Source organism: Cynoglossus semilaevis, chromosome 20, assembly GCF_000523025.1.
Source record: "Cynoglossus semilaevis isolate Cse_v1.0 chromosome 20, Cse_v1.0, whole genome shotgun sequence".
In the NCBI taxonomy this organism is placed as follows: Eukaryota; Metazoa; Chordata; class Actinopteri; order Pleuronectiformes; family Cynoglossidae; genus Cynoglossus; species Cynoglossus semilaevis.
In genome coordinates this window covers 13114944-13131643 of record NC_024326.1, presented here as the reverse complement: position 1 = coordinate 13131643, position 16700 = coordinate 13114944, and the positions used below count along the sequence as shown (strand labels likewise).

Sequence of the window (16700 nt, the reverse complement as noted above, 5' to 3'; positions counted from 1 at the left end):
ATTCCAATTCCTGATGAATGTTTCCAGCCACTGGACAGTAAATCACACAACGTCGAAGCAGAAGAATTTCTCGCTCAGTGAGGAATTTTAAACTGCCATTCAAAAGTAATGAGTGCTGCTGAGTAATTAATCACGTTTACAATATTCCTAACAATTTCCAAGGTTGAGTTCACATCCCCGCGGTGTAATTAAATGACGACCATGTCCCCAGAATTAATCCTGCATATTTTCCTCCAATAACCAGCTTTAATTTTCCACACACTGGGGCATTAAACTGCGCGGCTGCGCCGAGGTATTCGGTGCTTATCAGAGGGAGACAAATTTATTGGGATTATAAAAGTACTCTGTGTACAATTACAGCACGCCGTCCTGAAACAGCAGCGCCGTGAATATGAGAGTGAAATGTGAATCACGGCCAAGCGGCGAGGGAGGCCGTAACATTTTATTGATTTACAGGATGTAATATTTATTCATGGCTGTGTTGGCAGCTGGAATCCAGAGCTCCTGAAAATCCTCCTGTTGGCTCTTAGTTATTGGATCAGCCTCGGAGGAGTTTCTTAACACGTGTAGATGTTAAAACCAATTACGCTGCCGGTCAATGTTTACTGCTCTGACTGTAAACTGCTCAGAGGGAGACGCCGAGTCTTTGAACTTTTACCTGAAGGAATATGGGAATTTTTTTTTATATAAATATATATGAAGCATCTTTTGGAGCAGGAGCACAATGTGAAAATTTTGAAAGTCAATTTTTTAACCTCCCTGATTTAATTTCCTTCTCATTTATACATTCTTTTCTCTTCACCGTCAGTTAAAAAAAATATTTTCAAAAACAAAACAAAGGACAAAACAACCACTACTTCCCTCCCACTGCACATAAAATCCAATCTGAAAAAATATGAAAAAAAGGAGAAAATATCGATACATTGAAATATTGCGATACGTCGTTTCACGCTGGTCTAACCAAGTCCAGATGAAGGGAATCATCGCGGCAGTGAGTGGTGTAACATCCTCAGCTCTAAATGAAATGATTGACTTTCTGTCTCAGCAGTGATAAACCAGCAGTGTGTGGATGTAAAGCGCCTGAAGACAAATGCTTTCTATTTCTACTGCTAAGACATTCATCACACCAGGGACAGAGTCGATCAAAAGAAGAAAGAAAGGCAGGCAGACCGGCGCCCTCTACAGGCCGCGGCATTATTCACGTCTCTTAAATAAATATAATGTGGTGAATTTAAAAACATTTTGACCACTTTAGGAAATGCTAATCCTTTAGCTTCTCGCTGATGATGAACACGAAGCGAACGGCTTCCTGTCCGTGAGTTTCATCTGTGAGAGTAAAAGTTTTATTGACTTCATCTTTTAATTTAGCCAAACAGAATCCCTCTCCACTGAGCAGGTAATGGCCTAATGTGTTATTTACACCCAGTGCTGTGTGATATTGTGCAGTGAAACCACATTAGAGGCTGTGGGTTTTGTGTTATGGAAGTAATTTCACACTAATGTACAGCTCTGAGCTGATGGATCAACTCTGACTTCATTTGCATATTAAACCAAGACGCCGCTCGGAGAAATGAGGCCGTAACACCTCGGAACAGCAGCTCTGAGGACGACGGGAGACAACCCTGAAGTGTGTGTGTGTCCGTGACGACCTGCGGCCCCTCACCTTCTGTGTGGGGATGCTGATGTAGCCCAGGTGAGGCTTGAAGGCCTTGTACGGCGGCTTGGAGAACATCCAGGGTCTCCTGAAGGTCTGACCAAAGACGGGCTGCAGGAGGTAGTAGGACTTCTCCGTGTAGTTCACCACGACCACGAAGAGCGACACCGCCACGATCAGGCTGGTGGCGATCAACGACTTCCTCTGTGAAGGGACGGAGAGAGAGAGAGAGAGAGGGCAGAGTGAGGCTCACAGACGTCATGGACTAAAACCTGACAAAAAAAACAAAACAAAACATTTCTTCATTTCTCCACACCAGTAAATCACCAGCTGGAAAACTGGAAAAAACGTTCCTCCAACACTGGGCTTTATCTGCTGGGGAACGTGGCTGACAAACGCTGAGTCTGTGAGGCAGCAAATTTAGTGAGCGATAAAAGTCCAACACTGAATAACATCGTAAAAATAGAGCAAGTGTCGAAAAGAAAATAAACAAAGCAGACAAGAAAAATCATGCACCGACATAAAGAGGCTACATTTTACTACAGCTGCTTCAAACAATGGCTTTTCACTTTAATACAAACCCTGACAGGTTGAACCAGCGGAGGAAATAAGGAGTTCATCTTTTTTAAACCTGTGAATATTTCACCTCAGTTTGTTTTCACTCCTGACGCCGATATATATATATTTTTTATCTGAGTTGTTCTCTGCAGACAAAGTTTTTAATTTTGACAGTTATTTAAATCAATGCTCTTTGACGACAGTTCCATCCATCCTCCACCGTCACTTCACTGTGTTCATCTGTCGGTTTTATTGACTTTGCTCTAATTTTATTTCCAGAACAGTTTTTTTTGGCTCCCGTCCATGAAAGTCTGATTCATTTCTGATTAAGATTCTCCAATAACTAAAACGTCAACGCAGCTTCATCAGCCAGACACGTCCGAGCTGCTGTCGTTTGAGCAAATGTCTAGTCCAGTGTCCATCAACCGGTGGCCTGTGGGCCATTTCCAGCTCGCTGAGCCGTCCGATCCGGCCTTCGACTTCATTTTCAACATAAAAAATCAAATCATTACGTTGGAGAAAACTGTGATTTTTATACCAGCGTCACTGTGACTCAATGTTGTAAATACCATTGATCCCTGAACTGATTGATTGGAGGGGAGCGGGAGGTGGAGGGGGGGCACAGAGACCCCAGTGATAAATGTTGCATAAAATGAATTGCCGTCAGAATGTAGGCGTTCATGGATTGATGACAAAAGACAATAAAAAGATCGTTAGTTGTGATGTTTGGAGTTTTCATCCTGGAGGTGGATGTTACCGCGGAGCAGCGCACAGACATGAATAATGGATACGTGATGGAGGTCTAACAGCAGAGGAGCTATTGGCAGAACGGAGCTGAAGATCAATGCAGAGAAGAGAGAGAGAGAGAGAGAGAGAGAATCAGCCAGAGATGGAATCTGAGGTGAGGTGTGAGCAGAGCTACATTTCTGAAAGTTTTTTTTCTTCAGTAAACTTCAATAACATGCTGCTAATCTAACAGACAACACCAGGGGGAACTTGGGATTTTTTTTTTTTAGGAAGACGGTATTTTGCTGATTCTTTGAAGTTATCTGATGCTGAGAAGATTGGATGTGGCGCGACACAGCGGCGAAGCCTCCCCCCTCCACTGCACCCCCGTCCTCCCCCCACCCTCACCCCCAACAGCCAGAGTGTGTCTGCACCATCACAGGCTCTGATCTCAAACATCAAACATCCCAGGGGTGGAGGGGGGTTGGGGGGGGGCAGCTGGAGGCTGAACACCCCCCAGTCAAGATCAAACTGTGGAGGAGGGAAATCAAACACTGACCATTCTACTGGTTACAACAACGTTACATCAGTGCATTCTTTTCTGGCATTATCTGTAATCACACTGGGAAGAGAGTCAAACTTTGATCCTGGATGAAACAAGACATAAGAGACGAGAAGAACATACTAAATAACAACAGGAGGGGGCGCTGTAGAACCGCCAGAAAACAGGATGTTGTTACGTGTGTGTTACTTTGAATAGTTGGTACAACAACAGGTATTTGGAGCAGGACTGTTGTGAAGGTAACATCCATACACTGAAATATATATATAAATATATATATATATAATATATATAGAGACCCAACAACATTCCGAGTCCTGATCCCAGATGATGGAGCAGTCAGCTGCTCTGCCAGGGCAGCTGTGGCACCAAGGCCTGAATTGCCAGGACCAAAGCTGAACCCAAAACAAAGAGGAGCCAACCGTCCAATCAGGCGCCTGCGCTGCAACATCCATCTGTTCTCATGAGGACACAACATTTCCTTGTCTGGTTCAAGACCCGTCCAACCACAAATCACAGAGGAAATGGTGTGTCAAAACCTGGAGGCGATTTAAGGGGAGAGGAGGGGGGTGTCAGGCGGTGAACCTCCACGTTCTCCGGCGTCAGACTCTCGACTCCTCTCTTCATTGGCTCATCCATCAGGCTGTTCAGCAGTCAGGCCTGTTGAGCCGTTTGACAGGGGATTTGGAAAAGTCTGATGTGGTGGAGGAGCAGGAGGAGCAGGAGAACAGAGACGGAGCTCCTCTGCTGCAGCTGTCAGCTCAGGTTAGAACACTCCGCTCCAGGAATACGTACGTGACGTTAAACGACCTTGTTGGTGACCAGCAAATGAGACGGTGAAGGATATCAAGTCAAAACCACTTAGGGTTCTAACACACACACACACACACACAGTATGACAGGCCTTTTTGAAGCAGATATTGATTCAGCTCTGCAGACAGACTGTGGAATCACAGAGACACCAGGGAGTCCTCACTTTGTCTCGCCCCCTCCTGGGCTCTGAGCAGATTACACACAGGACCTCAGGGAAAAGTCGTTCATTTTCACCTTTTTCAATTTGTCGATCCAGTCCATTTTATTTACTCATTCCTTTTCTACTGTTCAAGGCTTTTCAAGGTCACAGAGGAGCTGCAGCCAATCACTGCCGAGATCAGGAGAGGCCGGGGTTACACCAAGAAAGAGAAATACATTTTTAAATAAATGCATCTTTTTTTAAATGTTTCTAATTCCTTTAGTTATCAGTTTGTGGGGATCAAACCGGTCATGTTACTGCAGTAAGGCAAAGGTGCTAACCACTCTTCCAATATGCTGCCCCCTCAAAAAATCTTTTCAGTTAAATCTTTAACTTATTTACTCCATAAAATACTGGTTATTCAAATGTGTCAAAGTGACAGTAACAGTTTATGACTTTTCTTATTACTTTTTAATGGTCAGTTTTTTTTTACCCTCCTTTTACGAGGGTCTGACTTTGAAAAGAAAAGAAAGAGTTCTGATCTCACTTTGTGATCAGAAACAGACTTCAGATTTTCTCAGTAATAAAGTCCAACTGTCACAGAGACGCACGGAACCAAGATTCAACAGGAAGAAAAGATATTTCTGGATTTATCTAAACTGAATGTATTTAACCGACGAGGCGATGAAAATACTGCAAATACTGCAGTACTTCAGAGCAGAAACTGTTCACTGACATCATAATATAAAGTTGTTTCCCTTGAATCTCCATTTAGATGAAGGGATTTTTCCAGTGTCTTCATCTTATTTACTCCATCACAACAATTGGACAATGAATTACAGAATAATCAGTGGAGAAAAACTCCTCTCTCAGTAAACGACCTGCTGATTTCCCGCTCCTGACGTTCACTCCCGTTCATCAGGCACCAACTGAATCCCATTTCTCTGACAGGAGAACCAGCTCTGTTCACACTGCAGCTCAATCTCAACCTTAATCACAACAGGTACTGCTATAATGAAACGCTCAACCTGGAAAAATTGGCTGCTGCAGAAAAACATATCTGGTGGCAATTTTCCAGAGTCTCCGAGGAAAAAAGGAGGAAAAATGAAAATTACATTTGCAATTCAAAAACGCCGGCTCCCCGGCTCCTGACTCCCACAGCTCACGGTCCAGTGAGCAGTTAAAATGCAATTTCAATTAGAGCTTTTGAGAAAATATTTACCAACCCCCCCGCCCTCCTCCCTCTCTCCCTCTCTCTTCCCCCATCTTGTCTCTCTTTACACGTTAGCCTCTCCAGACTACGAACTGGGGAATAATCAAAGGGTAGCTGTTGATTCATCACAATTAATCATGACTAACTGGGAAATTAACTAATAATGACTAATCATGATTAATCGAGATGAATCAAGATCACGGTACATGGTTCTAGGCCAACAATTCTATTAGGTCACTCAGTTAATGAACTTCAGAGTAGCTGTGGATTCATTAACGTGATTCATGATTAAGGCTGATAATAATTCATCACAATTAGTCAACGTTAATTGAGATAAATCAAAATTTTTACAACTTAATATGAAAAAAAATCTGCCTGGAATTAGAGCTGAGATTTCACTATAAAACGTCCTTTAACTGAAAAACAAGCTGCTGCGCCTGCAGAGTCCACCGGGAGGAGCTGCGACTGCCTCCAGAACCATGAAGGAGAATTAATATAATTTGTACAAGTTATTGCATTTATATGGAAATGCATCCCTGCATGAATAATTCCATTCATGAGGTATTTCCAAGAAGTCTATTGGGTTTTTCACTCAACAAAAGTCGAACTCATGTTTTGCTTCTTCCCCAGTTTCCAGCGACATGAAAAGATGTTCAACATTTATATAAAGGTTGAAAGAAAAAAAGTATTTTTTTGATGTATATTTACACAAATATAAAAAAGATTAATGTTTTCCCATGAGCACCAGCAGGTGACATACCAAATGTTTAATGTTTGGTTTTTAGCACTTTGGGAATTTCTACTAAAATTATTCATCTAAAAGAAAACCCATAAAAATGACTAGTCAGCTGATTTATCAAAGAGTTGAATAACTGTGTGTTTTAGTTAATATTTAATTCAGTATTTTTACCTGGTTAAAGTTAAAATAATGCAGAGAAATGTTCATTCTGAGACTGCTGACACCGTCTGACACCAGCAGAGGGAGCTGTCCCCACATACAGCTCAGGTACCAAAGACAGTATCTGGGAAGACTCTCAACATACCAGGCAATTAAACAAAAATCAATTATTGATTTGTATATTTTTGTGTGTCTTGTCCTCACGAGTCAACATAAAAACTACTGCACAGAAACCAGAACCAGAACCGGACCCAGAATTCTAAAAGCTGATGGATTTAAACCAAAGACGGGGAGAATATAAGTGAGATGAAGCGTCGTTATTTCATCTTCTAATCTAACAGATTAACTCCGTCGCCCGGTGCAGATGGAACCACGTGGTGACTCCAGTCAGACGGCAGATGGATCAGAGAGACGGAGTGTTTTCCCGGCATCAGACAGTGACTGATCACTGCAGTCATTGTTCATTTCTGCACTGAGGTCCAGGAATTAGATTAGTCTGAAAAGTGATTAAAAAATGATTGAGATCTAATGATCTACGTCTCTTTTCCCATTTGATGGATTGTTAAATATGAGAGAAAGAAACGTCTAATAAGACGAGGGGGCAGGGGAGGGGCGGCGGGGTCTGAGCCTGCACAGTCATTTATGATCCTGATAAATAATTCCAGAGTTTCTGTGTAGAAGAAAAAGTCAATACTTCGAAACACTGACCTCTACCTGCTGTTACTGGTCCTGCAGTATACAGAAAATGTTTTCTTTTTTTAAGGAGAGAGAAGAAAAACATTTTTTTGCACCAATCTGGTCTGATTCTAGGTGTTTTTCTGTTGGTCTGATGTTTTGCAAGGGGAAAAAAAACTGACCAGAAGAAAATCAATTTCAATTCACCAAACGCCACAGCAGGATGACTGACATTAAACCACTGATCCTTTGTCTAAAACACTAACGTAGCCACGGTTAATAATAAAAAAAAAAAAAATCACCAAGCATTTGACAAATGTGTTTTTCTCTCCTTTTCTCATTTTCAAAAACCAGGAATGTTTTTAAAGGGTGCAGTACATCTGCTGCAACCGTGGACCCAACAACCACAGCTCACCGTCACTTCTCTGACTGTTCACAGCACAGTTGGAAACAAAAGTCAGAATGAAACTTCGGGGAAGAAGCTGACACTGAGGCTAATTAAACCTGGGGCAGGAAAAATGTGGCAGCGATATTTGCCAGAGGGCAATTTGTGAAGCTGGTATTCGGTCCTCGTTAGCAGCCGTGTTGTCTGCTAACGTCCCGACCCACACAGACGCAGACGTCGTTATTTGTCTCCGTGTGAATTTGTTTGGACCGATTCAGCAAATATCACAGAGAGGAAGAAGAAGAAGAAACCCTGACAACATCAGCTGGACCCACAGTTGCCCTCAGGCATAAACAAACTGCCTCCCTGCTCAGGCCTCCCCCTTCTTCCCTCCCTCACCCGGACCAGGATGGCCTCAAAAAATGCCTGTAGTTTATTATTGTTTTATATTTTGTCAGAAATAACAAGAGTCAAAAAAAGAAGAAGAAAAAAGAAGCTGCTCTGACCAACAACAACAGCTGTGGATACTGTGAAATACTGAGACTCTGTTCCATCTGAACATCAGTTCCTAACACTGGAACAGAGGGATCTACATTTGGAATCACTAGAGAAGAAAGAAAAGAAAAAGAAAATGAACCAACAACAGGAATATTGCACTGGGAATTAGTGAGAAATAATCAATAACTGATCAATGACTGAGGAGGAGATAGATGATACGGGATAAGGAATATCAGGATACTTCACTGTATGGATATTTCCCCACACCTCCAACAGAATCTGTTCTTCTAAAACCCATTCTCAGTCATCAGATCGATGAGTCCAGAGTCACAGAGCAAACAACAGTCAGACAACAGTCAGACAACAACAGCAGCAGGAACACAACAGCTGCTCTCAGCGCAGATCCAGTGATTACCCAGAGTGCACAGTGGCACCGTGAACCCACGTCCATCTCCGTAATGAACGCCACAGCAACAGCAGCAGCAGCAGCAGCATTAAAGTAGAGATGGGATTATATTTCATAAAGGACTGCAATTTGTTTAATGCTGTGACTGGACCCACAGGTCTGTGTTCATGTCTGTCAACCTCCTCAGTCCATCAGCCAATTAGCCTCGCCGTGCTGCCCCCCCCCCAGGATAATAACACTGGCACTGAAACCCTTTATTAGATGACTCCGTCAAGAGCCCTCAGGAGCGGGGGCTCGTGGATCGTGGACCAGACCGGGGTCCCAGCGAGCTCACACTCTGACTGATGGCACTTTAATAAAAGAGAGTGTCGGAGGAGGGAGCGTTTCCTCGACACCGCTGTGACACACTGTCGGCTGTCCGCAATTTTGTAGTGGGGTGAAAAATAAAGGCCAAGACGTCAGAGGAGGGAAGGAGAAATGAAACTGCTGGAGTGGAGCGAGCGGCCGCAGCACATCAACGACACTAATCCAATTACATGGATTTAACGCTGGCTCAGCAGCTCATGATGAGCGCTGCAGATATTTTGACACCGGGGGGGTTACAACCTGGGGCCTGATCCCGTCACCTCATTATCTCGACGAGACGCTAAGAAAATTCCCAGAGGTCAAAGTGACACGGCCACTAGACTGAGGTGTCAGCACTTCTGTTAAATTAGGACGAGAGACCGAAGAGACGACTGACGGACGTTTAAATACATCCAGGGATTTTTTTCATCAACCAAAAATGGACACATTTGGTGGTTTCTCAGCCCACAGCAGCAACAACATATACACATACAACAACTAATAACAAGGTACCACCACAGGAGGGCGTACCACAGTTTGAAAAGCCACGAGTAATTTCATTTAACCTCACCAAATCAACTGGGGATCTAATTCTACATACACCACAAGAGGGAGCTCAAGTACCACAAGTGAAGCACGGGTTGAGAATCCATCAGTGATTTGATCTTTGATCTAATTCAACATGAACATGATGTATTTCTTAATAAAAAAAAGTGTTGAAAAAAGTTAAAATATTAGCAGTGAACAACAAAAACAGAAAGAACAGAATTTTTCTGTTTTCAAACACATTTTTACGTCTCTGTTCCACAACACGTCTACGGCCCAGTCCCTCAGCACGGCTCGTTCCCTGGAGCCCACGCTCTACTTCCTATTTCACACAGAGTTATACAGCCATCGGTCACTCTTTCATACATACACACTGAGACGTCCATCTGCCATTTGTCATTTCCACACTGCAGCAGGTCGGCTCCCCCCTTATCTCCCCCTCCACCCTCCCCACCACGTCCTAACCCGACACTCCTGTTTCTGTCCTCGCTTCCATCAGGACATGGTGATACCATCTGACCACCGGCGGACGGCTCTGCTGTCGACCTGGCAGGGACTCAGTGGCCGCGGTCCTGATCTTATTTCTAAGTGGACGCTGAGGTGTTTAACTGGCTGCTGCTAATCCTGAAAGTGTGAGTGACCCCTTAATCTGAGCAGCTTTTCTGTGAGCTGCAGAACACGTGTGTGTGTGTAGAGATAGTTTAGACAGGTGTTGGACCAAAACAAGCTGCTACTATATCATCATTTGTAGTTTTCATTTTGTCTCACTCTCATTAAACTCTTTTCTTTACTTTGAACAAATCCAGCTGAAGAAAGACTGACGTGAAAAAGAAAAAAAACCTGCTGAGATGATGAGCTGTGTTGACACAAAGGGCTGGGGTTTTCACAGTTCAAACACTGTCAATGAGCAGAGTGGCTTATGATTAAAGCACGCTGGATTAGAGACAACCTCAGCCGTAAGACCCTCTTCACACACAGAGATCACGTCAAGATCCAAGATCTCACACATGTTGAAAAGATTCCACGAGGGTAAAAAGTCATCCAGCTGCTCTCTAACCACAACCGCTGCTGCTGCTGCCGCTGCCGCTGAGGCACATGCATGAGCGGCAAATCTGAAGGGAGGTTATCACCCTTGGTTACCAGCGTGGCTAAACTAAGCCTTTTGCGCTAGCTGCTACCGCAGCGTGTCCATGGTTGCACAGCAGATGTAGGTTACATTAGCATAATAAAGCAGCTGGGAGCATAAATGCTACACTGTCGGCTCTGAAGGATTTTCAACAATCAACGACAACAGGCAGAGCAGACGACAGAGACCGTCTCAGCTCCGTGTTTAAATCCAGCAGCAGCAGCTGTTGCTGTTTTCAGACACGAGGCCAGAAATATCCACAGACAACAGCAAACAACACCAGCAGATGTAAACACAGGAAGCAGCTAAGTTTGTTCTAAGTTTGACATTTGAAAAAAAAACTCTCTTCCACTGCCCCAGAATGGACATGATATTAAACACAGTGCAGTTTGGAATTTTACCAGCAGAGGTCGTAAACAGCAGCCTGCAATCCACAAAACACACATACTATTCAGCCAAAAAAAAACCCCAAACATTATATATATAATTATATACACACACAGAACTATTTATTGTGATAGACTCTGGATATAAAAATGTTCTGCATGCATCTCAACATTAACAAAAAAAAATTTTACTTTTAGATGTTACTTTTTTATAAACGTGGACTGACCATAAACACTACGAAATCAGCACAGCCACAGCTATTGCTCCATACACAGGCCGACTTCAAGAGCCTCCAACCACAAGCTGACTTCAACCACCTGTAGTTCTATTTTTCCTCTCAGACTCTTTGCAGGACTCTTTTGAGACACAGAGTCAACATTCATCCCAAATGAACGACCGTGAGTTTCCTAAATCTGTCAACACACATGAAACAGAGGGAAACAACAGTGTCTTTGTTCGTACGGGCAGGGCTTGATTAGAACTCCTAAACTGTGTCACTTCCTGTGAGTTTGTCTGCGACACTGAATTAACCCTTGGTATCGACGCTGCAGCTCTGACCCTGTTCTGTTGTTAGAACGTTGGCAGACGATGACAGTGGAATCACATCCGAGCCTGAATGCACTTCTCACGCATGAGGTTGCACCGATGACAACATAACCAAACCTAGAAGAGAACTCTGTGTCAGATCAGAAACTTCATAAAATGATCTTTTTGTACAAAACAGCAAAAAAAGTCACGCTAAAATAAAACAGCATTATCATTTTAATGTAAATATTCAAATAAAACCAGACAAATCAGTGCTTCAAATCCAAAACAAAAACACAAATGCAAAGGGCAAAGGTTTTCCACAGTGTAGCTGGGAATAACTACATGTTAAGGTCGTCTTCACACAGTTTAAAGAATGTTAATGTGCCAAATGATCGTGTGGGTTTAATTTAAGAGGAAACAGTGTCATTACAGCAAAGTGTTTCCATGTGTTGTTGTTGATGTGACTCAGGCCAGGCTACGACTACGAGACCAGTTCACGTTCTACTGAAGACAGCAGTGAGTGATTAATGTTTGAGTTGAAATGAAATGTAGTTTAACCACTACATATTTTAGATTATTAAACTAAAATGTTAGTCTACATCACAAAAAATATGACCTGATGTAAATTAAACCATTTCAATGGTCAACAGGTCTGTGTAAAACCTAAAAACTTATAAATTATATGACCATCTGTAACCAAAACATGATTTTACATCACAATCCAGCAGGTGGCAGACCAACAGCCTTTCTCAGCACTAAGAATAGCACATTTCTGTAAGCAGGAAAAGCAACCAAACTCCATACTGGACCTGAATCTCTCTTGAGATTTTCTGCAGTCGGTTAACCGATATGAATGTTCATATTGTTTCATTTGGTTTTGCACAAAAAAACTGCACACTGTCCATAGACAGTCAGCCACATAAAACAATTAATTTTAAGTAATGTTGAAAGGAAAAGTGAGAAAAAAAATCGTGACACGGACAACGGCTAAAATTGCTAGCAGCAAATCAACGTAAATAAAGCAAAGCAAATCTACGTAAAGCGGTACAGGTGGTCACTCTACTGTAATGCCGTTATTCAAGACAAACAAACGCAATAAGCCTTCTATACCTAACCATTTAGAATATGTTGCTGTTCACATACCACATTTCTGTTGTTTATCAGCGTGGCAGTCCACAAAGAACATCCAGGTATTCAAGGCCCAGTATTGTTCCTCCATTTGTACCAAATACAGTACGCAGTTTATATTTTTTTATTAAATGTTTTGTAAAATGTCGCCGTCTAGTGGACAAAATGAGCACAAGCGACTGCACTCTACAAGTGTTTGACAGTCGTCATGGCAGATATAAACGCAGATTTCACACTTAGCTTTAGCTTTAGTTACACGGATGTAGCGAAATTATTAAAGGTTGAGATTTAAATCGTTATCATTATTTAAAAATGTAATTCCGTTTTCTACGATTGAAAGATATCGATTTTAGCTCCGCCAATAACAAGTACCGGCAAAAGATTTGTCTGTGCGTCACATCCTCTGTTGACGAAAGGAAGCAATTGCACTCGTCATCAACGTTTTAGCGGGAATTTGTTGATGAGTGCAATTACTCATTTTAGACAGCAGAGGCTGTGACGTACAGACAAACCTTTGACCGGAACTTTTTGTTGGCGGAGCTAAAACCGAACAACCGACCGCATTACTTAATAAAATCTTATCAGAAAATGTGTCACTCCGCTACCCTACCCTTGTGGAACATGAATAAAATAGATATCTTCCGATAGAAGAAAAGTAACCTTAAAAAATACAATAATGGTAATACTGATTCAAAAAAATATATATCTCAACCTTTAATAATTTTGCTACTGTTTAATATCCGTGTAACTAGCTAATGCTAAGTTCGCTACCGCACAGAGTAAATGCTGCGTTTATATCTGTCATGACGATTGCCAAACACCAGGAGATTGCGGTGCTCATTTTGTCCAGAAGACGGCGACATTCTGCAGAAAATAAAATGACAAATAAAAACAGCTTATATTGTCAACAATAAAAAAGCACGAGACAACAATTAAAGCCGTGATTCTTCACCCAGAAGACAACTGTCCTACTAATAATCAAAGACCACTACATTAAGTCACAAAATGACACATAATATGCATCATATTATGTAAAATTTGCACCAATCCCCCCTTAAACAACATCAAACAGCAACATGTTTTGTCAAAAATTGACTAAAAAACGTTTTGTGAAGAAATGTAAACTGTATGGAGGAACAGAGGAAAGTCTTTGATTTTTTGATTCTTTTTGAGATTATAATTATTCAAAACAATTACTGATCGGTTGGAGAATTTGCTATTATTAAATTTGAAACTTTATTGTACATAAAAACTGACAATAATATTGTGGCCCACTAAGTCACTTTGTCACTTTCATCAAGAAGAACTCTTCCACAAACTTTCCTCTCCCTGAAAGTCACTCACTCAGTCGTAGCAACACTCGGACAGGTGACACCTGAAGGTGACACCAAGAGGTGACACCTCGAGGTGTCATCCTGCATCATTTTCACAAACGCTGACAGGATGAATGCAGGAAGCAAACACAGAGGCCTGCTGTTTCTTCTGGAGACCAGTGCCCCCTGCACAAAACGACCCCACACGCTCTCTCTCTCTCTCCCCCTCTCTCTCTTCCATTCACATTCCAACTCACACTCACAAACACACACAAACACACACCTCTGCTGCCCCAAACAAACAAATCTCCTGCAAAGACTGGTGATTTACGTCCTGTTGCCTGAGCATCATGCTCATCAGCAGCAGCAGCAGCAGCAGATCCACGCTCACATCTGCAGCTCTGATAACCACAGCCTCCTCTCTGAATTATTGACTTCACCACACTGTTGTGTTCTGGAGTGAGTGTTGTTCCCACAGAGAGTCTCACTCACCTTCCACATCCAGGCCATCCTTATTTCTACGCAAACAATGGTGGACCACTTGGTTCCGTCCGCTCCAGACACTGATCGCCGCCTCCGCTTCCGCACGCCTGGAGTCACGCATGCATCACATCGCAGGAGGAGAAGGAGGAGATGAAGCTCCGCTGCGGGTCGATGCGGAGAAACCGCTCCCTTATTATCACCGTGTACCGTTATTCGTCTCCTCTCTCCGGGATTCTCTCGCTTTTTTTCCTCCTCTCTCTTCCACGCAGCTGCCGGGACCGTGCGCCGTCGCTGCGCTGCCATTGGTGCGCACACAGGCAGAGTCCCGCCCACTTCTTTGTTAAGTCACATGATCCCGGTTGATTTCCTTCCCTCCAAAGTTCTGCTTCTCCTGCAACAGTGTGAAGACCATGTACATAAACACACATATACTGTATATATAGTTTATAATTCTGTGTCTTTTTTAGTGTCTAGTCTTAAAAAAAAGTTAAAAGTTGAGCATTTAGAACAGGCAAAAAGAGTGAAAATATGAATAATGAACACATTTTGAAAATATTTTTGTCAAACTTTAAATGCTGTAGTTCAACTACGATCGAGTGTTAGAAAGTGAAAGAAAAACACATTCAGAATCACATTGTTTTGATTCTCCGATGACGTCAGCTCTCGTAACTCGTATCTCTCTGGACTGATGATGATCCTAACAGTTAAAAAAAATGAATAAAAAACTATAACATTGTCATCGACTTCCTGTTAGCTGTGTCCAGGTTAGCTGAGGGCTGATCTGAGGTCTGTCATCGAAACATTCATGTGACCCATCAGCTCTCCGTCAGGATTGAGGAGGAAACTAACACTCCATCCTTCCATCTCTCCCCCCCCCCCCCCCCCCCCCCAGGAGCAGCTACAAACAGCAGTCAGGACAGAAACAGCTGACAGGATCAGGTTCACAGCGGCTGTAAAGTAAGAAGACCAACAACCTGGAGGACTGCTGCGCTGAGCTGCTCTTTAACGACTCTGCTGTACTTTATAATATTTTATTATCCATCGTATAATATTCCCATAATACTCCTGTAGAGAATACTACAGTACCGATACCGGGCCTTTTACTATCTCTTTTATTGCAGTAGTGTGCATTATTACTACGCAATTTACAGCAGGGCCGTGGACATAAGTCAGTTGAACTATAATTACTTTCCTGATACTGTGGTTTTTGGAGTCCACTCAGCGGTCGTGCCACTTTCTGTAAGAAACTAAGGGCATTCAGTCAGACGTTCTTTCTCCACCCACATCCACAGCTTTGAGTTGGAGACACTAGCAGTTATGTCTTCTTTCCATTTCTCAGCAAAAACACAGTTTCCTCAGATAGGCGTTTTCATGTGGCCTAAGAACGGCTTCAACTGTCAGGTTAGGGTTAAAGTGTTGCATCAATAGTTTCTTACTAACGAAATGTTGAAATGGTTTAGACTACACCATGTCTCTGGGCCTTTGTTTAATAACCCTGGACACCTCAGTGCTGAGCCGGGCTCTGATTTCACTGTCAGACTCACTCTTCAGGTGGCGTCGGTCTGGTTCCCAGGCCCAGGTCCAGTGGTGACAGTTAATGGATTCCTGAGTGATGCTGCTCTGTGAAACTCTCCACGGTTGCTGACAGACACACACACAAAGACACAGCCCTGGTTTTCAGCTGATGGAACAGGTAGAAGAAGAAGGTTTGCAGCCAGAGTGGAGCAAAGATCAAGACTGGAGATCTGACATTTTAGTTACTTTACACTGTCGAAGAAGTTCAGATGTTTTCTGAGACAAAATGGGTAGTCTCACAGTCACACTCACACCTACTGTAGACACGAGCAGAGGTTGAGCCGTGTTCTCCGGTTCTTCTCTGCTCTGGGACCAAACTTTGTGGATGATTCGTCAGTCAGTTCACTCTGATTCGACTCCCGACACTGAAAAGAACCAAAGAGAAAAATCAAATTAGCACAGGATCTTCTTTGGAGCAGGTTTTTCTCAGAGCATTTAAGAATTCTAACCTTTGACTTACAGTCAGACAGCAGACGACTTAGTTCATTTTATTTGATTCTACTTTATTATTATTATATAGTGAGGGACCCAGTACAGCTGGGTTTAAATTAAACATTCATCAAGACACAGCTCCAGCAGTGATTGGCCGCAGCCCCCGTGGCCTCATGGGATAAAACTAACAAGGTGAGAACAAGGCGAGGAGTGAAAAATGGTTTTACAAGGTTCGGTCGTATTTGCTTGTTTCTCTTTTGTTTCTCTCTGGCTTTTTTCCTCTCACCCAGACTACCCCCCCCCCCCCCCC

The 16700-nt window shown here is 42.8% G+C and overlaps 1 protein-coding gene across 2 annotated transcripts in view; it reads right to left on the bottom strand.

The window, feature by feature from the left end:
• st6galnac3 (ST6 (alpha-N-acetyl-neuraminyl-2,3-beta-galactosyl-1,3)-N-acetylgalactosaminide alpha-2,6-sialyltransferase 3) overlaps nt 1-14713 on the bottom strand; it is a 30203-nt gene extending 15490 nt beyond the window's left edge. Inside the window, exons 1-2 of one of the 2 annotated variants that reach the window (XM_025066178.1) lie at nt 14393-14713; nt 1664-1858 (exon numbers count right to left, since the gene is read on the bottom strand). In XM_025066178.1, coding sequence (XP_024921946.1) covers nt 1664-1858; nt 14393-14686 — 489 coding nt within the window. In that variant the 5' untranslated portion in view covers nt 14687-14713. Of the gene's footprint in view, nt 1-1663; nt 1859-12602; nt 13209-14392 lie in introns of those variants that run through there. The other variant, XM_017042578.2, reaches the window with a different exon arrangement.
• Between the last annotated feature and the right edge of the window lie 1987 nt (nt 14714-16700).